Source organism: Rhinopithecus roxellana, chromosome 15 (genome assembly GCF_007565055.1).
Source record: "Rhinopithecus roxellana isolate Shanxi Qingling chromosome 15, ASM756505v1, whole genome shotgun sequence".
Lineage (NCBI taxonomy): Eukaryota > Metazoa > Chordata > Mammalia > Primates > Cercopithecidae > Rhinopithecus > Rhinopithecus roxellana.
Window position 1 is genome coordinate 53,038,086 of NC_044563.1, and position 23,772 is coordinate 53,061,857.

Genomic DNA, 23,772 nt, shown 5'->3' on the forward strand with positions numbered 1-23,772 from the left:
GTTTCATTCATGCATGCACTTAACAAGCATTTTGTGAGCACCAGATACCAAGCCTGCCTACCCTCAAGGAACTCTAGTCAAGGGGAGAGGCAGACGTGAAAAAAGATCAGCTAGTGGGCTGCATGTGCAGTGATGAAGCATCATACACACAGTCAGAGAGGCCACAGAATTCACATCCAGGAAAGTGCAAGTGGCTCAGCAAGATGGAAGCGAGGTGAGCGAGAATGACAAGAGCCTTCATTTTGACCAGGAAACTAGAATTGACCCCAAAGGCTCAGCAGGGCTGCTAGAGGGCATAAGCAGGACAATAGCATGACCTGGGCCTCGAAAATTTCCCTGGCACAGCCCATACAGCAGTTATACCCACTTGCTGAGTTCAACCTCAGGATCACAATTCTTTCTCCTCTTTATATGCGAGGGCCATGTAACCTTGGGCAGCATACTTAACCTCACAATTTCTCATCTGCAGTCTGCAGAAAATCATAATACTTATATCACAGGGTTGGTGTGAGGATTAAAGATGTTATATATAATCATAGTAAAAGTAAGCAATAATATTAGCTACTAAGAGTCTATTAGCTATAATATTAAAACCATTATTACTATTATGAGTTATTAATATGAGTTATTAGTGAATCATATTAATGATGGCTAACATTATGGAGTACTTATGCTTATTATTATCATCATCATTATTGTCACTCAGGGGTTAGAAGTAAACAGGCAGAGGCAGCAGTTGCCATAAATCCTCTTTCAAATTACACCAGAACAGTGCTTTGGTTTGAAAACCAGTATTGGGTCATGATATCAATTTAGAGTTATAATCAGTCATTTTTTAAAAAATGAAGGAGAATGAGATAGAACATATCAGAGTGCATTTCTCATCAGAGTGCATTTCTCATCATGCAATAACTTGTGAATCTTTTGTTTCTCTTTTATGCGTATTTCTCATCACGCAATAACTTTTGTGAATCTTTTGTTTCTCTTTTATACATATAAACACACACATTCACATACATCAATGTGTGTAGTGGGTCACTATGTAAGATGTTATAAATTTTTTTTTTTTGAGACAGGGTCTCACTCTTGCCCAGCAAGGAGTACAGTGGTACCATCACAGCTCACCATAGCCTTGACCTACTGGGCCCAAGCTATCCTCCCGTTTCAGTCTCCTGAGTAGCTGAGACTATAGGCATGTGCCACCATGCCTGGCTAAAGTTTTGTTTGTTTGTTTGTTTGTTTGTTTGTTTGTTTGTTTGTTTGTAGAGACAGGGTCTTGCTGTGCCCAGGCTGGTCTCGAACTCCTGGCCTGTAGTGATCTTTCCACCTTGGCTTCCTAAAGTGCTGGGATGACAGATGTGAGCCACCCCATGCTTGGTCATAATATGTTTTTCTAATTATGGACTGCAGTCAAGAAAGTTTTAAAAACCCTGGAGTAGAAGGTACTATCACTGATCTTCCTTGTGGTCCTGCTTCTCAGACACTCAGAGGACTATCATCTTGCCAGCTATTGGGAGACTGAGCATCAGGATGGCAGAGCTCAGAGCTCTGGGTTTGAGCCTCAGTAACATAATTTGATTTCTCTGTGTCTTGGGTTGCACCCCATGCCCCAGCATTAATTTCCAGGGATATTTTGAGAATTGGGAACCAAAATAGTTCACCTATTCATCTTAATTGGATCTAGGTATAATCCTGAGGCATTGCAGTCTAGTTAGTGCCAGCTTTGCAACTAACTCACCATGTGGCCTTAGGCAGGAGACTATATGGCCCTGGGTCACTGTAGCTTCATCTGTAAAATGGGGATGAAAATAATTGTAATCTCTACTTCACAGTTATTATGAGGCACCAATAAAATCACAAATGTTTGTACTCTTTGAAAAATGGGCCAAAGAGCTGTCTCTGATGTCCATGATCAAAGGCAGAATTTGGAAACTGCGAGCCTCAGAGCAAATTCGACTCAGCAGTCTGTTTTGTTTGGCCTGCAAAGTATTAAAATTAAATAATAATAATAATGGCTCAACATCTTAAAGTCATACATTTTATATCTAACTCCAAATTTCCAGCTTGTCTTAAAAATTCACAAGACACCACTACCCCCCAGACATTCCCACCCATACTCCCACTTTGCAGCACAGGCAGGCACTTAGACAGACCCACCCTCCCAGCTGTCAAGGCCCCACCCTGGATGCTGAGGTCTGATGTTGGCAGCATTTATCACAGCTCTTGCTCTGCTGTTTCTCTAATCGGACAATGAAGCAGGGGAATGCCTTGTGTACCCATGCTGCTCTGAAAGACGGAGCAATGGAAAGCCGGAACTGAGCAGGTTGTTTCATAAAAACTAAGTGATGCCCTATGTCTCTGTGGAGGATATTCTGCTTTCCTTCCTTCTGTATTGAGTTCCTGGCCCTGTATGGTTGTGTTTGCTACCCCAGAGCTAAAAGAAGACATTTGGAGGGAGAAAGAGGGTGCTATCACAAGTCAAAAATCCAGTGGTGTCAGTGTAGGGCAGAAGGGTCAAGATGGGGAAAAGAGGATAAAGGGTTATTAGGAGCTTCCCACCAGTCAGACCCCCTAACAACACCCAGGTGCATGGGGCAGACACTCGGCTGCCCAGTGCTGATGGCGGCACTGATGAGATGGGCAAGTCTAGAGGTGAGGGACATTCTCTGAGTAACTGGAAGGGCACTTTTGTGTACTAAGAGTAGGAGGGAGACATCTCAGGGAGACAGAATGGAATAGGAAAAATGCAGGCTTTAGAGTCAAACAGATCTGAGTTCCAAACCTGGCTTTGTTACTTGACACCTAAGTGACCTTGAAGGGGGTTCTGAATCTCAGTTTTCTCATCTGTCAGATGGGGATGCTTAGCTGGTTAATGAAACACATCTTTATTAGGCGCCTACTGTGTACCAGCTCTTGCTCAAGGTGCTAGAGACCAGGAGTGAGCAGCACAGGTAAAGTTTCTGCTCTCATACGGCTTATAGGCTAGCGGAAGGAGATGGGCAAAAAGCAAATAATTATATAATCATCTGGTGGTGGTAAGTGTGGGTTGGTTGTTTATACCTTGGCTCGTTTCCAAAAAAGGTTGGAGAGAGTAATAATATCTCGGAAGGTATGAAGATTTACTAAGATAATATATGCAAAGTGCTTATCCCAGTGCTTGCATGCAATCATCCATCTCACAGATTTTTAAGGAGCCCTGGGCTAGAGCTTGGTCAGGCCCTGTTCCACGTGGGATGTGATGGGAATCAAACAGGCTTGGTTCCTATCTAGGGATATTACTAACCGCCAGTGCCATCTGGCCTTTGCTGTCAGCTTCCTTGGTGCCCATCCCTGGAGGAGGCCTCTTCAAGGTGAATAGGCTAAGTAGCAGAAAGGGACAGCATTTGTAATTGGAGGCCCTGGGTGCGAGTCACTTACCGGCTGCGTAGCGGTGGAGCGGTACCCTCACCTCTGCTGCCTGGGGTTCTCTGTCCACACTGCTGCAAGGGTTAATCCAGGATCAGGATGAACCCGGGAATGTTCTCTGCCTCTCACGCCCTATCTTCGGTTTCCCTGGCTCTAGACCACTCGGCCCTGAGTGCGGCGAGGACCCTATTTGTGGATGCGGAAGAGCGCGGGCCGGAGGCCATGGACGTGAAGGAGAGGAAGCCTTACCGCTCGCTGACCCGGCGCCGCGACGCCGAGCGCCGCTACACCAGCTCGTCCGCGGACAGCGAGGAGGGCAAAACCCCGCAGAAATCCTATAGCTCCAGCGAGACCCTGAAGGCCTACGACCAGGACGCCCGCCTAGCCTACGGCAGCCGCGTCAAGGATATGGTGCCACAGGAGGCCGAGGAATTCTGCCGCACAGGTGAAGGCAAGGCCGAGGGGGCGGGGCCTGGGCGCAGGGGATTTTGGCTCAGGTAGGCATGGGCTCGGGTAGGCGTGGCGCAGGTGGGCCTGGGGCAGGTAGGCGTGGCACAGGTGAGCTGGAACACCAGTTGGGGTGCCACATCAACAGCAAGTCTCTGCCATTTGGGCACTTGGACCTGGTAAAAGCCTGCCCTGTAGTTCATTCTTAGTTCATTTATTTTCTCCCTTACTCGCTTCCCTGGCATAGTGAGGTGGTTAGGAGCTGGGCTCCAGTGTTTGTCTACCTGCCTAGAGATGAGTTAGGCTTCCCTCTAAACCTCAGTCCTCAACTGTTAGATGGGCGTGAGAAGCCTCTCTGCTGCATTGAATTGTCGTGAGGACTTAATGAGATGGCCTTTCAGTGGTAAGCATAATAGCAAGTAAGTGCTGAATAAATGTTAGTTCCTAGTTTTGCTATTCATTCAACAAACGTATTTAGCAGTTTCTTTGTGTCAAGCCCTGTGTGACCTTGAGGGGAAGACCTTCCTGAGATAGTTAGACATGAAAACTTAGTAATTTGTAGGATATCCTGGTGCCTGGCTCCCTCTCCTGTACTTTCTGCCTACAGTAGTCCCCAAAGCGTATCCATCCTGCCCCAGTATTCAAATCCATTCTTCTTAGCCATTCCCTCTGACACTTCCCAGTGCAAGCTATTACCATTTTTCTTGGAGGATTAACCACAATCACCCCCCTTCACCCAGAGCTGCCTGCCTCGAGCCATTCTCTGTACTGCAGCCAGATGAAGCTTGGGGGTGACTCCCTGTTGCCCTTAAACTGAGCTCCCCCTAACATAGACCGCTTTCCCCAAATCTGTTCCTGTTTCTCTATACATTTTTTTGTCCCCTGACTCTCCACACTCCACCACTCATGAGCCAGCCCTGCTGAACTGCTCAGGTTTCCATACCTGTTGTGATACTTCTTTCCTATCATAGTGCCTCGGTGATTCCTGTTTTTCTGCCTGCAGATGCTTGAGCCCTCTTTGATGCCTGTTGGGTCATGACCAATACCTGACAATTTGTGCAGCCATCCTGATTTTGCTCTGCCCTTCTCCCTCTTCACAGACGGGGTCAGCTGAGCACTGTGCTATGTAATTTATACGCATTTTGACAATGTTATTTAATTCTTACAACAACCCCAGGGTGAATCATTTGCCCAAGATCACGGAGATAAGAGGAGCTGGCCACACACACACACACACAGAGCACACCTATGACCTCTTCATTTCTATTCTCTCCCACAGGCCTGTATCCATGTGAAAGCTGACCTGTTAGCAGGGCTGCCTGTGAGGCTTGAAAAATGAGCAGTCCCTCTTCCAGCTTATGGTTAAGGCTCCAACTCTCGCATCAAACAGACCTTTGAATTGTGGCTGTGCCATTTTTACTATTCTCAGCTACTTCACCTGTGCAAAGGGATAAACAGTGCCTAATAGGTGGTGAGGATTGATGAGAACTGTAAATAAAACACTGACACCAGTACCTGGCACAGAACGGATGCTTCAGAAATGTTGCCTGCTATTAATTGTCATCTCTGGATCTCACTGAAAGGAAGAGACAAAATGGTCTCTGAAAGCTTTCCTCTTGCTCTGTCCTGTCCGTAAGTGACAGAGCTCAGCCCTGGCTGGCTTGGACCTAGCACATGAGGCTCAGGGAAGGGGTAGCTCCTTACCTTTGTAAATAACAAATAAGCAGTCTCATCTCATAGGCAGGCATGTGCGTAGCAGTTTACAAAATACTCTCCTTCAAATTATCACCCTGGATCCTCAAAAATCCTTTGAGGGTAGCAGGTCATAGATTATCATCCCATTGTAAATACAAGAACATTGAAGCTCAGGTGATCACCAGCCCAAGATTGCACAGCTAGATGTTGAGTGAGATGGGATGTCAACTCGTGCCCTGAGCCTCAGGAAAGAGGCCAAAAAGGACATAAAGCACGTAAACCATGAGGACTTCTTAAATTGGATGAAGTAAATCTTCCAAACTCACACATCAGAGGAGCTGACTGGCTCAACAGGACCATGGAACCCTTAGAGTGAGCCCTTATCTTGCATTTCTCCGGTCCAGAGATGTCTTAGCTCACTGGTATTGATGCTGAGTCTGGCTGCTTAAAAGGGTATGCAGGACAAGCCATATGGAAATCAATGCAGCCCAGGCTGTTTGTTGCAAATAAATTTGATTTTTCACTTAATGTAAGAGTCATTCTTCATAACATGTGAGTGGCTTCTCTTTGAGAGGGCCAGCCCAGCAGAGAATAGATAGAACTGTGGATGGGGGCAGGGGGCGAGAACAGGACAGGAGAGAGGAGTGTAGATCAGAGAGCGGCCAGGGAGTGTGATGTGCAGGGAGAGCGGGAAGCAGACTGAGGAATTTAGGCTCTAATTTAGCCTTTTCTTTTTCTTAGGTGAGCAAAATAGGAGGACAGATTGGAGTAGGGCACAGAGGAGTGGTATGCAAAATGGCTAACATCTGGTTGGCCCAGCCTCTAACCAATCAGAATGTCTGCCTGGCCACTGAGCGGAGCCCACAGGCTTCTATTATGCTTGGTCCACTGACATTAACCCTTTGTTTAGTAACTGGATCATGAGGAGACTGGGGGTATTGGGAAGGGGCTGGAGCAGCCAGAGCAGAGGCTGAGAGGCACTGGGTGTGGAAGGAGGCACTGAGGTGGCTTGGCACAAGTTATTTACCAAGCTGTGTGGAAGTACTTCATGACTGTAACCTGGCATCAAGGCCGTCCCAGCCTGAGCCAGCTGAGTGGGAGACCTGAGGCACACCTCCACCCACCACCACAGCCTAGCGCAGCAGCTTGCATTTCAGCAGCACCCCAGCTGGTCTCTCCTCCCTGCTTTCTTGTCCCCTTATCTGTTGTCCAAAGTACTGCCAGAGTGCATGCGTGTGTGCGTGTGCATGCGTGTGTGCACGTGTGCATGTGTGCATGTGTGTGCATGTGTCTGCACACGTGTGTGGGCACGTGGGTGTGTACGTGTGTGGGGTTACCTAACTTTTACAGGGCACCTACTCTGCCGCAGGTGTGATAGGTGTTGGATCCAGATAACTAGCACACACCGGGGGAGCACAGATTAAGAGTGAGACACACCATTATATTAGGATGGCATCTCTGCTGGCTCCCCTTCTACCTCTCCGGCAGTTCCTTCTTGCTTTCCTTTGAAGGCTTGTCCTATTCAGTCCTGGCCAAGGAGGCCTTTAAAGCTTGGCCATCCACCTCTTCTGCCTTCTAACTTGTCATTCTCCACATTCACTCTCATTGCAAACCTCTCCTCTGAGCTCCTCACCCCAATATCCCACCTTCTGCCCCTGCACTCCCAGAACACTCTCTGTGGATCTCCGCACTTTGAACTTGCACACTTAATCATGTGTTTGGTTGTGTCTCCCCTACCCGCCAGAGAGTTCTGTAAAGTTGGGCACTGTATCCTATTCACTGCTGTATCTCAGTACAGGCCCAGGGCCAGTGTGACTTGGTTTAAACGTGGATTCTGCCTGATTATAAGCCCAGTTCTCCAGATCATCACTGTAAGTGGGATCTGACCCCTACTGCCTTTGTATACTCCCTCTTCCTTTTCCCTGCAACACATTCCTGGAAATACTAGAGATATGGGAGAAGCTGTCCCTGAATAGACATTGAATTCACATGCAGGAGTGACAGGGAGGTTAGTTTTCCATAAAGTCAGCATTCTATTTGTCACTCAAGTACTAATCCTAGGTGACCTTCTCTCACCCACGTCCTCCCCAGCCTCTGTCCTAGGCATTGCCAGGCCTGCCCAAGCCCTCAAGAGACCTGTCTCTGCCAGTTCCCCATCACAGACCCACTTGGGGTGAGGAAGCAGCAGCCAGAGCCTTTTTCCTGGTACGAGGCTGACCTTTCTCTGCCAATCCCCATCTTCTTCACTCTCAAGCTTCAGGCTTTCTTGACCTGGCCAGAAAGGAACTTCTGGCCCCAAGGGAGCCATTTAGATCTCATTGACTGGGCTTCTGCCCTGCTCAGGACTTGCTGACAATTCTCCCTGGAAAAGGAGACCTGAAGCCCTCGATTCATTTTAACAAGCATTTATTGAGGCCCTTCTGAGTACTGTATTTTGTTCTAGGAACAGAGATTTAAGAATAAGCATAAGCAAAACATGGTGCCTGCCCTTGTTGAGGTCACCTTCAGCAGAGGGTAGACCCTGAAACAACTCTACTGTGCAGTACGACCAGGCCCAAGGACTCCAGAAGGAGCCTGGAAAAAGTGACAGTGAATTCTGCACAGGTGTTGGTATTGGGGTAGACTTCACAGAGCAAGAGCAATTTGAGTTGAGGCTTAAAGGAAATGGAGGATTCAGGCTGGTGAAGAGGGGGGCAGAAAAAGCCCTCCAGGCAGAGGCAATCACTTGAGCAAAGGCATGGGCATAGAATGCCACAGCAAGTTCAAAGAACGACAGTGAGTCCTGGGGTAGGAAGGCCAGGCTTCAGGCAGAGGCAGAGGCAGACCTCTTCTCAGTGCCCTGACCAAGCTCACCTGTGTTTCCTCCCAGGTGCCAACTTCACCCTGCGGGAGCTGGGGCTGGGAGAAGTAACGTCCCCTCACGGGACCCTGTACCGGACAGACATTGGCCTCCCCCACTGCGGCTACTCCATGGGGGCCAGCTCTGATGCCGACATGGAGGCTGACACGGTGCTGTCCCCTGAGCACCCCGTGCGGCTGTGGGGCCGGAGCACACGGTCAGGGCGCAGCTCCTGCCTGTCCAGCCGGGCCAACTCCAACCTCACGCTCACCGACACCGAGCACGAAAACACTGAGACTGGTAAGTGGCTGGTTTGGTCTGTGCCGGGTGCCTGGGTGGTGGAGCTGGGGTTTTATTTACAATATTGATTTCCTGCTCCATTGCCTGGGGCTCTGGTGAAGTTGGTGAAAAATTGCTTTACTCTCAGGGATCAAAAGTCAGAGTCTCTTGCTGAGTCATGTGAAATGCCCACCCATGAGTGACATCCCAGAGACTGGGTCGCTGCTCTTTCCTTCCAGATTAGGGAGGCGCATAAGGCTCTAGGTCATTGCTTATAAGGTGCCTGTGTGCAGGGGAGAGGAAAGGGCATGGGGCAGTGGTAACAGATTCCCCATAGTTTATCTTCTATCAAATCAGCAAGGCCTGGTCCTGCCTGAATCCTGCTCGTTCCATCTCTAGCTCCACGTGCTCAGCAGTCCTGGGCAACCTCCAGGAACACTGTCCCACATCAGCATCTTATGTTGTTCAGAGGATGACTTCCAAACAAAAAGTGTCATTTGGGGATAATTTAAAACTCGAGGTTTAGGGGAGATGTTGTCAAAGGGTACAGAGTTTCAGTTAGGAGAAATAAGTTTTTGAAATCTATTGCACAGCACGGTGACTATAGTTAATAATAATGCATTATATATTTCAGAGTTGCTAAAAGAGTAGATTTTTAAATATTCTCACCACAAAAAAATAAGTATGTGAGATGAGGAATATGTTAATGAACTTTAATTAATCGTTCCACAATATATTTATGTATCAAAATATCATATTGTGCCCTATAAATATATATAATTATGCCGGGCGTGGTGGCTCAAGCCTGTAATCCCAGCACTTTGGGAGGCCGAGACGGGCGGATCACGAGGTCAGGAGATCGAGACCATCCTGGCTAGCACGGTGAAACCCCGTCTCTACTAAAAATACAAAAAACTAGCCGGGCGAGGTGGTGGGCGCCTGTAGTCCCAGCTACTCGGGAGGCTGAGGCAGGAGAATGGCGTAAACCCGGGAGGCGGAGCTTGCAGTGAGCTGAGATCTGGCCACTGCACTCCAGTCCGGGCGACAGAGCGAGACTCCGCCTCAAAAAAAAAAAAAAAATATATATATATATATATATATATATATAATTATTATCTGTCTATTAAAAATAAAAAGAAAGTGAAAAGACCAAAAAAAAAAACTTTAACAATTAAAACTTGAGGCTTTGCTGCAGCGTCCCCTGATCCCAGGAAGTGGCAGCTGCACACTCCTTGTTCCACTCTCCTCCCTGAGGCTCCTTCTCAAGGCCTGAGAGAGGCTGTGGGAGGAAAAGATGACACCCGGTTCACACGCCTCCTTTTCGTCATGGAGGAAAGGGGGCCCAATTTCAGCGTTTTCCTCTTTCTGCCTTGGGACCTTGCTGGCAGAATTCTGAGGGGCTCTGAGTCTAACGTGGTCCTGCGTGGAGACTAGCTCCCGGGGGGAATCTCCCCTTCTGTGTATTTCATGCCTTACCAGCCCCTGAGCAGCTTTGCTGAGCCAGGTCAGCACCGAGGTGGGTCCTGCTGAGGCCTGGCAGCAAAGGAAAGAGTGGCAGAGCCAACACCTGGAGGGCTGTTTCTGGGAAGCCCAGTGAGGAGGAGGTCCGCTGGTGCTTCCACACCAGAGCCGGCAAAGGGGTAGGGGAGGGCAGTCTGAATTATTGATAGAATAGGAAGCACCTAGCCCAGTGCCCCCTGCTGGCTTCTAGCTTCAAATGTAGATCCTCGTGATTCCTGCCCCGGATTCCCCTGGATCAGGGCAGGGAACAGGTCAGAGATGAGGCTTAGAGGAGTTAGTCTCTGAAGAGGAGGCTCCAACTGAGTGATGTAAAACCAAGATTGATCCCCAGTTTGGGGATGGGTAGGAGACCACGCACGGTCAGGGTCAGGTGGGGAAATGTATCCCCTTAGGGTCCAGAGTCCCATGCAGCAGAGTTCCAAAGGTGCATCCTGCCACCCCTCCCAGAGGACTCACGTGTTCGCCTAGGGAGCCTGCATACTTGTCTACGTGGGAGGGTGGCAATGGCTTGGGTACTGGGTACTGGCTTGGCAGTGTCACTCTCCCTTGGTCCCCAGTCAGCCCTGTGAAGGGGCTAGTGACCTCAGTACCAGAGGAGTTTCCCTCTCTCTGGTGGGAAACCACCCACACTCGCTCACCCGCCTTCCCAAGGCCATACCCAGCCAGCAGCCCTGCCTCTCCCCAACCCCACCACGCACTGAACTTGAACATTAAATTGAAGGGCAGTGCAGGGCCTGGCACAAAGAGAATAGGGTATGTGCCACCACACCACAGCAGGAAGGGAGCCTCAGTTCTGTTACTGGTCTAGGATGTGGCATTGGGTAAATTGCATCCTTTCTTGGGACCTCAGTTTCCTCATCGATAAAATAAATAGTTTAAATGAAATTAGCATTCCTTGATCTGAGAATGTTAGTTCTTAGATGGGGTAGGGGGCTGTTCTGTGGTCAAATAATGTAGGAAACACTGAATCAAACAAACTTAAACCAGTTTCTTTACTCCAGGACTTCTTAGAGTTTTTAAGATGTTAATGTACATGCTAATGGATAAATTACCAAGGGGGTGTGTATGCAGCATTCCCCAAATCGATTTGACCACAGAACTCTTTTATTCTCAGAGCATCTGGTGGGACCGGTATTCTAATAAACAATTTTTGGGTCTAGCTGAGCTAAATGACCTGTAGGCCCTTCTAGATGCAGAATTCTTGGATTCTAAATGCATGCACAAGATGAAGGTATGCGAGAGGAAAATGATAATAATAACAGCATTAATACTTAATAGTTGCGTGGTTGGGCGTGGTGGTTCAACCCTGTAATCCCAGCACTTTCAGAGGCTGGGGTGGATGGATTGCTTGAGGCCAAGAGTCCAAGACCAGTCTGGGCAACATGGCAAAACCCCATCTCTACTAAAAATGCGAAAATTAGCCAGGCATGGTGATGCACACCTGTAATCCCAGCTACTCAGGAGGTTAAGGCAGGAGAATCACTGGAACCCCAGAGGCAGAGGTTGCCGTGAGCCAAGATTGCACCACTGCACTCCAGCCTGGGCAACAGAGCTAGACTCTGTCTAAAAAAAAAAAAAGTTGCTGCCAATTACCTGAACCGAAGCACAGTGCTAACTGCTTCAGCTGTATTGTCTCATTTACTCCCCCTACAACCCTTTGAAGAAGGTTTTATTATCCCCATTGTTGCACAAAGTAAGGAAACCGCAGCCCAGAGAAGTTAAGAAACCTGCATAGGACACACAACTAGCAAAATGAGATTGGAACTCAACCCTATATGACTCTAAAATCTTTACTCTTATAGCCCTAGTTATAGTGAATTTCCTCTGTAGCAAGACACTTGGGTTATTGTTTCTTTTGAAGCCTTCTTGCCATGGTGACAAATGATCATTTTCCATAAAGTCATGACAGAAAGAGGTGCACACTGCCCACATTATTGTATAGTCCCTGAGAGCTGAATTACAGCTGAATTAAGCCTCTGTTGGGTGATAATGACATACTCACTAAGCCTGAAGAGTTTCAGCCTTTGATAATGGGACGGAGAAATGGCTGCCTGCTCCCCTGGCCATGTCGTCATCTCTTTATGATCATACATTTTCACACTGGCCACAGAACTCAAAGCCTCACTGTACTCAGGGTAGACGGGTGGGCAGAGGAGGTAGGCAGATGAGTCTAATGAAGGGCTTCTGTTTCCCACATCCCTTCCAAGCCTGGACTCCCTGAACCTAGATTCCCCATAGGTGCCCAAAGGCTGTCTACTTGCTCCTGGTTGGGAAGTTACGTTAACAACTTTGTTATGCAGTACTCAGATCTAAATAATGACAGCAATCATGGGAATGACTCCCTTTTATTCACTGATTAGGTTCACGTTCCTCTTACACTATTATCTCCCCAACTTATAGCTGAGGAAACTGAGGCATAGAGAGATTAAAGGCTGTGCACAGGGCCACATATCTAGTTGAGCTGGAGCCAGGCTTTACTACAAAAGTCTTGTTTCCTTTCACCCTCTCTCTCCCTTTTCTTTTACCTTCCCCCTCTCCCATCTTTTGTAGTTCCGCCTGACCTCATCAAACCCCTGGCCCCAGCCAGTGCTCTCCTTTTCTTGTGATGGGAACTCAGATCTCACCATCAGAACAGGGCTCAGTTCCACTGGACCTATCAGTCAACACATCACAGTGTGGTCACTTCTCAGGGTTAGAGCAAAGCCAGCAGCCTTATGCTATGTGCTACCACTGCACGTGTGCAATTGCCTTTAATCCCCCTGGCAACTCAGTGGCATTCCCATTTGCCGAATGGTAAACTTGAGGCTCCAAACCGAGACACAACAGCCAGCGAGTCAGCAAGTTGGCAGAGCTTAGATTTGAAGTCTGGTCTCTTTGATGGCCTGAGCCATCTCTATAGTCTGAGCCCTTTGCCTGCCTCCATTTGAGACTGCAGGCATCCTCAGCTGTCAATTGAGGCCACCAAAAATGTGCAACCAAGTTCTCAGAGATCCTTACCAGATAAATGTGAAATGTGAAGCATAACCCCAGAAACCTCCAGCCACAAGAACATTTACTCTGCCTCCACACCAGGCCTTGCATTAGTCAATAGTAATTGTCAACAGTATTGATAGCGGTGGAGGCTTTTGCTGAGGTCACAGTGATGCTGCATGCAGCTGCCATCAATAATAACTTTTATGGGGTCCATTAAAGACAATTTCTGCCCCTGAAGGTTAATGTCAGCAGCTTTTATGTCACTGCTTAATATCTAAAATAAATACAGAATTGACTGGGTAATGTAAACACAAATCTTCCTACTCAGGGCCTTCAGGCAGAGCCAGCCCTCAGGCCTCTCCTCTCCTGCCGTGAGGGGCCAACAGGCTTGGGGGGCAGTGAGAAGCTGGCATGTCAGGAACACAGCCGGTATGCAATAGATGTTTTTTATAAAGCAGAGGTTGCAATTCGAGCTTCACTCCCAAGCACTGGGTCAAGCTGACACTGTCTTTTGTGAATTCATTCTGTAATTCGTCCCACAGCTATGCTGAGCTTCAGTGTGCAGCATTATTCAAGGATGTGGACTCCAGATGACCAGTGAGGGAGGCAGGGCTACGACCACCTTGCAGCTCTTTAACAGAGGTGCAGCAGGCAGTGTTGCAGAGTGGAGAAAGAATGCTAGTTTCCGAGTCCAATGAGGAGACCTGGCCTCGAGTCCTGGTTGTACCAAGTCCCAGCTCTGAGATCTTGGGCAAGTCATTTCACCTCTTGGAGCCACAGTTTTGTCATTTTAAAAAGAGCATGTCGGTGGTAACCAGGGACTAAGAAGAGGCTGTTGGGGAGTTACTGTTTAATGGGTACACATTTTCAGTTTGGGATAATGAGAAAGTTCAGAGATACATAAAAGTAATGGATGCACAACTGTGTGACTACACTAATGCCACTGAACTCTAGTCCTCAAAATGATTAAAAAGTTCAACTGTTACGTATTTTTCACATAATACAAAAAATGCAAACACAGCATGCCATCTTCCTTCCTTGAAGTGTTGCTGTGAGCCTGTACTACAGCATTTGTGAAGCGTCTGGTCTGTGTTGGGTCTTAATTCACGGGAGTTGTTAATATTAATTTTTTAAAGAGCTGGATGATGACAATAAAGGAGCAGTTCATTTTGCCCTGAGGGTGCAAAGGCTCATTCCTTCATTCCACTCATGTTATGCATGGGGCTTGAAAGCCTAGTAGGATTTCACTGAGTCTGAGGGATCTGAGAGAGGCATTTCCAATAGAGACAACTGCATGAGCTAATGCTTGGAGGCATGCAGAAGCATTGTGGGTCTGGGGAACAGTAAGAATATGCTCGTGATTTAATCCCAGAGGCAAATTAAGAAATCTATTTTGAAAGGAAACAATGAAGCAGAATCACAGTTACCCCGCCCCAAATTATCAAGCAGCCTGGTGTCAAAAGGGAAATTATTGGTTAACCTAATTAGGCAGCCAAATTGCTCATTCAGAGTCAGTAGATTAGGTGAGCATCTCCAAAGCACAGTGAGAAAGGAACTCATTACCAATTAACTCCATTTATCCTCTGCTCTCCTTGGCCCCATACCCATGAGACTTGGTTTTAAAAATATATAAGAATATCTATCGTTATGTCCCAGAGTGGTCAAAGTACTGCAGCAACCCAACCCATTGTACAATGTACAATGGACATCCCAACTTAGGATGGGAAGTTAGATCCCATCCACTAGGGCAGGAATTGGGCGCCACATTTGATTACTCTTCTGCTTTGGAAGCCAGTGCACAGCCCTCTCAGGAATGCAGAGGGGCTCCATGCTTTCAGGGAATTAGAGTGTCCTACCAGACAGAGCTATCCATGTAAACCTTGTGCATGCTGGAAGCCCCCAGGCTCCCAAGAGGATTGAGGAGAGCCTGGTAGAGCCAGAGCCTCTGAGCCTCTCAGAATCTGTGAGCTAGAAAGAACCTTGGAGACAACAAGCCCACCAACTCTTAACCTTCCCTCATTTTCTAACCAAGGACACAGAGATTTGGAGCAGTTAGGTATCTCATTGAAGGGTGTACAGCTAGTGAATGTCAGAGCCAGGGTGTGAATCCTGATCCTGATCCATCCCACTGCAGTGTCCATTATCCTTCTTTTCTTTCTTTCTTTTTTTTTTTTTTTTTTTTTTGAGACGGAGTCTCACTCTGTTGCCCAGGCTGGAGTGCAGTGGTGCGATCTCGGCTCACTGCAAGCTCTGCCTCCTGGGTTCACACCATTCTCCTGCCTCAGCCTCCCAAGTAGCTGGGACTACAGGCACCCGCCACCATGCCTGGCTAGTTTTTTGGTATTTTTAGTAGAGACGGGGTTTCACTGTGTTAGCCAGGATAGTCTCGATCTCCTGATCTCGTGATCCGCCCGCCTCAGCCTCCCAAAGTGCTGGGATTACAGGTGTGAGCCACCACACCTGGCCCATTATCCCTCTTGACCACCATGTTCTACAGTCTTTTTTGTTTTATAGAGACATGTTTATGTTAGCTCAACCAAAAAATAAATGAGGTCTAGGAGTTGATTCTAGCTATATCCAGAATATAAACTTCTTTGTCAATATTAGATTCTTCCAGAAAAGAAAGGGAACCCATAACCTGTTAGAAGTGATCAGGACCCAGAGATCATACTGGGCCCTCTGAAATTATGACATGCTAGAGAAATGACATTTGAAGTACATGTTTTAGAGGGTTAAGAATAATATCCCATCAGAAGGTATCTGAGAGAGCTTTATGGAAGAAGTGCTGGCCTCTAGGTTTTGAAGGCTGGAAAGGACTGTAACAGGCAAAGAGGGTTAAGAAGGGGCGTTCTTTGTGGGCAAAACCAGTAGAAGGTGTGTCACATGAGGCTAGAACATAAGCGAATGCACCTGGGAATGCTGGGGCAGAGTGTACTGGGAGGTGAGGTTTGCAAGATAGTTGGATTGTCTGTCGTTCCACAACTATTTGTTGAGTACCTACTATGTACCAGGCACTGTTTTAGATACTGGGGTTCCAGCAATGATCAAAGCAGACAAAACTGCCCCCTCTCATGGAGATTACATTCTAGTGGGAAAATTGATGATGAACAAGGTAAAAAATAAATAACATAGAATGTTTCTCTATAATAGTTGTTACAGAAAGGGGGACAGTGAGTCCCAGGGTATGTCTGGGCAGTGGGGAAGGGAGGTGCAGTTGTAAAATGGTGGCCAGAGAAAGCTTCACAGAGAAGGTGACATTTGAACAAAGCCTTGCGATAGGTGAGAAAGCAGGCTGCGAAGATATCTGGAAGAAAAGCAGTCTTGGCAGAGGGAAGGCAGGTGCTAAGGCCTTGAGGCAGGAGCTTGTGTGTGGCTAGTTTGAAAAGCAGCAAGGAAGCCAGAGTGGCTAGATGGTAGAGGAGGCCAAAGAGGGGAGGGGATAGGGGTCTGTGCAGGCCAGTGCAGGGGAGCCACGGAGGGTTCTTAATGGAGAAGTGATGAGGTCTGACTAATACTTGAACAGGATCATTCTAGAAGCTGTGTTGAGAATAGACTAACAGGCAAAGGCTGAAGTAGGCAGCTATTGCAGTCATACAGGAGAGAGACAACAGGTGCTCAGGTCAGAGTGAGCCATAGGTGAGGAATGGGCAAGGAATGTAGTTCACTGAGGTGCGGCAGTGAGGGTAGTACCTGTACCTGTGGAAGTGGATAGAACTTTCTCTTCCCTGCTCCTCTCCATCATCTTGTTAGCATTGAGGATGACTTCAGTACTGTTAAATTCTATGACCAAAATGGCTTGCCAGTACTGTAAGGAAGGGGAGCTCGCCCCTAATCCCTCTCCCAGCCTCACTGCTACCTTGGTCCAGTTCAGGGTCCTTTAGCCACGGCCTGTCCCATGCCACACCCGGTGCTTTCTTGTTCTCAGTCCACAGCTTTGGTGATGAGCCACATCCCTTGCCCACTCCTCCCACCACGCTCCATCCTGCTGCCGATCATCTTGGTTTCTGACCTTGCTGCCTGACTCCCTCACCCAGCCTTGCCTTATCTTCCACATAAGACTCTTGGGAATCATCATTTTTTCATACAATCTCAGTTTCCCTTTAAGCCATAATTTTAGTCCTACCTTCTGCTTGGTTGCCTCAAGCTGCCTTAGTGAAGTTTGACCTGGGGCCTCCTCTGCATAGCACCACATTGGCTGGAATTGCCTGTGATCTGGGAGCCAACACCTGACGGCTACTAGCTTTGTTGTTCTTAGGAGTCCCTTTAAGAAGTCCTGGCCCAGATTAACTGCACCCTATACACTGCCCGCTGGCAAGCTCTGTGACTCTCCCTGGTGGCAGCACATACTAACACAACAGCACCTTGCTTCTGAAAGGGAAAGGGAGGAAAATGAAGACTCAGAGCCATGCTAAATTAAGACAGATTGCATTCCTGAAACTCAGTTAAGACCCGCTGAGTGTGCAGAGAGGTGCAGCAATTGAGAGTTTTGTTTTTAATTTGAGACAACACAACTTTCAATTCCAGTGGAGGCAACGATGTGCATGATGACAAACTTCCTGACGAAAGATATTTCAGAAGCATTTTTCCCTGTCAGTAAGCTCAGCTTTGTCCAAAGAGAGTGGTTTCTGAGGCTGCTTGAACTTCATCTGACCCAGGATGACTTCAGGGAAGAAAGAGAATAACCAACATTGGGAAAGAAGCTTCCGGCCTGTGGGAGCCTTGTTCCAGTGCCAGATGTGTGGAGTCTAGGGATGAATTTGGTTTCAATTTTAGGCTTTGTCACCAGTCCTAGTGTGACTTTGACCTAGTCACTTCTCTCTGAGCATTATCGTAGTTTCCCCATCAGCCAAAAAAGGTCAGTGGAATCTCAGACAGTGAAATAACTTGGAAGGAGGATAGGCTTTGGAGTCAAACTTGGAATCCCAACGCAGCTACTTAGGAATTGGGCGATTTTGTGCAAATTACTAAATCTCACTGAGATGAAGAAATGGAGAAACTCAGTTTCTTCATCTGCAACCTGGGAATGAATGAATGTCTACCTCCTAAGGTTGTAATAAGGATGGAAGGTGATCATGCATGTGAAAGAGCAGGACAGTGTTTTCGAAACTTTGGGTCAACCAGTCACGAAATAAATGTTATAGCTCAGCACCATTTAAAATAATAATAAATAGGCTGGGCTCTGTGGCTCACGCCTGTAATCCCAGCACTTTGGGAGGCTGAGACGGGCGGATCACTTGCAGTCAGGAGTTCAAGACCAGCCTGGCCAGCATGGTAAAACCCCGACTCTACTAAAAATAAAATACAAAAATTAGCTGGGTGTGGTGGTGCATGCCTGTAGTCCCAGCTACTCAGGAAGCTGAGGTGGGAGGATCACTTGAACCTGGGAGGCAGAAGTTGCTGTGAACCAAGATCATGCCACTGCACCCCAGCCTAGACAACAGAGTAAGACTGCATCTCAAAATAAATTAATTAATAATAATAATAATAATAATAATATAAATAGAATAGAGAGAAGCAGAATAAAGTGTAGGGCATATAGTAAGATAAGTATTATTTTATAAAATTTTTATTCCAGTTCCACTTTGGTTTTTTTGTTTGTTTGTTTGTTTGTTTGTTTTGAGATGGAGTTTCGCTCTTGTTTTCCGGGCTGGACTGCAGTGGTGCAATGTTGGCTCACTGCAACCTCTGCATCCTGGGTTCAAGCAGTCCTCCTGCCTCAGCCTCCCAAGTAGCTGGGATTACAGGTGTCTGCCACCACACCTGGCTAATTTTTTGTTTAGTAGAGACAAGATTTCACCAGATTGGCCAGGCTGGTCTCGAATTCCTGACCTCAGATGATCCACCCACCTCGGCCTCCCAAAGTGCTGGTGTCACAGTCGTGAGCCACTGTGCCTGGCCAGTCAGTTATACACACAATACATGTACTCAACTGTCATGTAAAATATATTTATTATTATAGATTTTAGAAAAACAAACTTAAAAGATGGTAACTGGGGACCAGGCACCCTGACTCATGCCTGTAATCTCAGCACGTTGGGAGGCCGAGGTGGGAGGATAACTCGAACTAAAAATAACAACAACAAAAAGTAGCCAAGGATGATTGTGTGCATCTGAAGTCCCACATACTCAGAAGACTGAGATAGGGGCCTGGGTGATCGAGGCTGCAGTGAGCTATGATTGCACCACTGAACTCTAGCCTGGGCAACAGAACAAGACCCTGTCTCAAAAAACAAACAAACAAACAAACAAAAAAAAGATGGTACCTGGAATATGGCTGGACCTTGTGAATATTAATTCCCTACCTTCAAGGACCCCTTAGCTCAAAAATTCCATGATTTTTGATGTAATAGTCTTGGTCAAAAACTGTTGGCCTAGTATTTCTAGGGTCCCCTTTCTGAGAATGACTAAATATCTGGGCAGGGGCTCATGATTCAGCTGAAAGAAGATTGACTCCAGGATCAGAGACTTAATCAAGGTCACACAGCTCGTACAATGATAAAGCTGGAATCCCTAATTTGTAGAACCTGTACATCTCTCCTCTCCCCTCTCCCTCTTATGTAAATGGTCATTGGGATGATTGATAAGCCGTAGAGTAGCTATGGGCTGTGAGGACAGCAGGAAAAGCATCCCCAAACAGGGAAAGCTGACTTAGGGAGATACAGGGGCTGGATGAGGCATAAGCTGGGTTCATGGACCCACCTGGATCTCTCCACTGAGCACAAAGGCAACTGGAGAGGAACCCAGAGCAGATAACAATGGGCACAACATGAAACTAGCATGTCAAGAGAAATCTGGGCTTCTGCCAACCCATAGATCCTTACCACAACTTTAATTTCACACTAATCAACCCAGGCAGATGGACAGAGCACTATATAGTAATGGGTTGCTTTCCTTTGACTTCAGTCTGGAAGGGAGCATAGGGAGCAAAGGATGAAGAGGGGCTCCAGGTGTTCATATGGGTTTGATACATGAAGCCCAGGAGGCAGCAATGACCCATACCCCACAAAATACCTCTTTCAGGAAGAGGCCTTAGAGATGACCAGACCTTCCCGAAACTCTCCCCAAAGTGACAAGCCCGGCTTCCTCTGATGTTGGGAAGCAGCAGTAATGAAGCAAAGAGGCATTGGACTAGCAGTCAGAGAGCGTGGGTCTGTCTCCTGGCTTATGGGGACTGTTTAGGAAATAGCAAAGATATATTATGGCTAAAGCCTGTGAGATTAAGAAAAGATGAGGACAGAGAGGAGAGCTGGGCTCCATCATGGCAGGGGATGGTTCTGAATTGCTGGCTCAAGGGTTCAGCCTTTGTCCTGAAAGTACAGGTACCGCAGGGAAATTTTAAGTAGGGAGAAGTTAAAGGTGACAGATGCCTTCTCTGATTCAGGTAAGAACAGACATGACATCTGGAGTGATCTTGTTCTTGAGAAGACTGCAATTGCCTTTAGCTTTGAATTACTAACAGCTTAAATAAATAAAGCTGCAGGTCTGGCTGGAACCTACATTCATAATGCATTTGCCCTGGATAACTAACTAACCATGAACTTGTCAAGAACCTCAAGTCCCGCCTCTGCCAAATTTTGACTTTAAGGATCCTTTAGAGGGTGCCCAACTGGTTATCAGATTTTTATAATTACTATCTTCTTGTCTTAATAAACCTGATTTAGTCTGGGTTTCCTAGAAAGCAGAGCTGAGGCAAAGGTTAAAAGCTGATGCTTTATTTAGGAGGAGTAAACTCAAGAACACGAGACAAAGAAAGATGAGAAGCAAAGAGAAGTGATGGGTTACCATGCTGGCCAGTGCCTCACAACAAGCTACAAGGAGACATAGCTGGTCTCTAAGCAGGAATGCTTCCTGAGAAGGCTCTCAGGCAGGCTGTACTTAGCAGTCATGTCTCCAGAGTAGTCTGTGGGAGGAAGGCAAGACAAGCAGTTAATGGGTGCTAGGCAGCAGAATTCAATTGACCAACTGGCCACAGTGGCAGCTGAAGTGCTGCCATTGGCTGAGGCGCCAGCAGATGGCGGCCCCAGGGGACTCTGAAAGGGTGTATAAGCTGTGATGGATGCTGCTGTTAACTGCTTATTCCTCCCTCCCTCCCCCACCTTTCCTTCCCTCCCTCCCTCCCTCGCCACATCCGCCCTGCTCCTTTCTCTATTTCTTTTTACTCATAAACTCTACCTGTCAATAATTACAGGAGCAATGCTCACTATTATACAGTTACAGTGAACCAGATAGTGTGCATGTATTACTTCATTTCATTACCACAATCAGCCTATAAAATAAGGGTTGTTCCCCATTTAAAAGTGGGCAAAGGACATGAACAGACACTTCTCAAAAGAAGACATACATGTGGCCAACAAACATATGAAAGAAAGCTCACCGTCACTGATCATCAGAGAAATGCAAATCAAAACCACAATGAGATATCATCTCTCACCAGTCAGAGTGGCTATTACTAAGAAGTCAAAAAACGACAGATGCTGGCAAGTTTACAGAGAAAAAGGAATGCTTTTACACTGTTGGTGGGAGTGTAAATTAGTTGAACCATTTTGGAAGACAGTGTGGCAACTCTTCAAAGATCTAGAGGCAGAAATACCATTTGACCCAGCAATCTAATTACTGGATGTATACCCAAAGGAATATAAATCATTCTATTATAGAGATACATGCACACGTACGTTCATTGCAGCACTATTTACAATAGCAAAAACATGGAATCAACCTAAATGTCCATCAATGTTAGACTGGATAAAGAAAATGTGGTACATATACACCATGGAATATTATGCAGCCATAAAAAGGAATGAGATCATGTCCTTTGTGGGGACATGGATGGAGCCGGAAGCCGTTATTCTCAGCAGACTGCAGAAACGGAAAATCAGACACTGCATGTTCTCACTTATAAGTGGGAGCTGAATGATGCGAACACGTGGACACTTTGCGGGGAAGAACACATACTGGGGTCTGTCGGAGGTTGGTGCGATGGGGAGGGAGAGCATCAGAAAGAATAGCTAACCATGACACACATTTATTTATGTAACAAACCTGCACATCTGGCACATGTACCCCTGAACTTGAAAGCTGAAGAAGAAAAATAGGGGTTGTTATTCCCATTTTAGAGCTGATGAAATTGAGGCCTCAAAAGCATAAGTAACTTGCCAGCTAGCCAGTCACAAAGCTGATAGCTAACCCAGGGCTATGCAAATCCAGAGCTCTTACCCCTAATCGTATTACCTGATGGAGACAGGAATATAGAACTACTTGAGTGAATGACTGCCAGTTCTTTTTCAGGTTAAAAAGGTGTTGATGTATCAGACTAGTCACTGCAAACACACACTTGGTGACTCCAACTTACAAGCACATACTCTGGAGCCAGGCTGCCTGGGTTGGAATCCTAGCACTTCCACTTATTAGCTGTGTTACCTTGTGTTAAACAAGGCAGGTCTCTTCATCTCTCCATGCCTCGGTCTTCTCACCTGTAAAATGGGGATAATTCTGGTATCTCTCTCACAGTGTGGTTGTAAGGATTAAATGAGGTAAGAAAGTTAAAGCACTTAGCATCGTGTCTGGCACACAGGAAGTACTATATAAGTGTATGCTGTTGTTAAATGCATTGCACTTCATGATTTGCAAAGTGTTTTCATATCTTGTTTAACATTTGTGACAAACTTTGAGGTAGATATCGCCCTCATTCTTGTTTAGAAGTGCTCTTGAGATCATGCCGCTGGCGCATGGTGGAGATGGGATTCAACCCCAGGTCTGTCTGACTCCACACCCATGCACAGCTGTTCATAACTCTCTCTGGCAGCTGATCAGCCTGGCTCTAACTGCCAGAGACGATTCCCTAGGTACCAGGACCAAGTGTGAAAAGGCTCCAGTCAGCCTGATTTTCTTCAGGCCACTTTCTCCCAGTTTGCTCTGTGAGAAGGATCCTTCTTCTGGAACTAACTCTCCTTCAAATAAATAGCCAAACCCTTTCCGTCCCAAACACTGAAGAGGGATTTTCTTTCTGCCATCGCTCAGCAGCCTGGCTCCTAAATGAGTTTGCTGTACTTAGTTTGTGTAGTACCTTAACTACAAAACAAATTGCTTTCCTGAATGTGCCTCCAAAAAGGAAATAAGTGTATGGAACAAACCAGGTTCAAAGCATGGTATAAACAAAGGGAAATTGTTTGCAGTTCCAGCTGCTTGTAAGATGCAAGAGGGAGGAGAGAAGAGCCCTCATGGGTGTGAAGTGGGCTGTGAAAGTACAGAAGAAGGTGCTTCAAATAGGAACCAAATGGGCTAAGTCAGAAGTTAGACAGCAATTAGAAGTGAGGCGCCTCCAGGCATCTCTCAGTCTGCATGCAGCCTCACCTGGTAGCAAAAAGAGGAAAACCGCTTAAGCCCAAAGGGTTTACCCTTCTCCCTACCTGCATCCACAGCCTTCAATAATTTATAACCTCAACACTAGAGCTAGTGCTAAAAGATGGATTTTATTTTGAAAAAAGATTGTGTCATTTTTTCCACAGCCAGATTTCAAAAGCTCTTCAAGAGTCTGCTCTGGCAGCCTAGCCATTATTATTCACATTTAGGGAGTGCATAATAGCTCACAATGCCCTTTAACACCTGACATTTCA

The 23,772-nt window shown here is 46.8% G+C and overlaps 1 protein-coding gene across 1 annotated transcript in view; it reads left to right on the forward strand.

Annotated features, from left to right (window-relative positions):
• Positions 1 to 3,612: 3,612 nt before the first annotated feature.
• TENM4 (teneurin transmembrane protein 4) overlaps positions 3,613 to 23,772 on the forward strand; it is a 420,170-nt gene continuing 400,010 nt past the window's right edge. The window contains 2 exon segments of the mRNA XM_030918905.1: positions 3,613 to 3,850; positions 8,417 to 8,686. Coding sequence (XP_030774765.1) covers positions 3,628 to 3,850; positions 8,417 to 8,686 — 493 coding nt within the window. The 5' untranslated portion in view covers positions 3,613 to 3,627.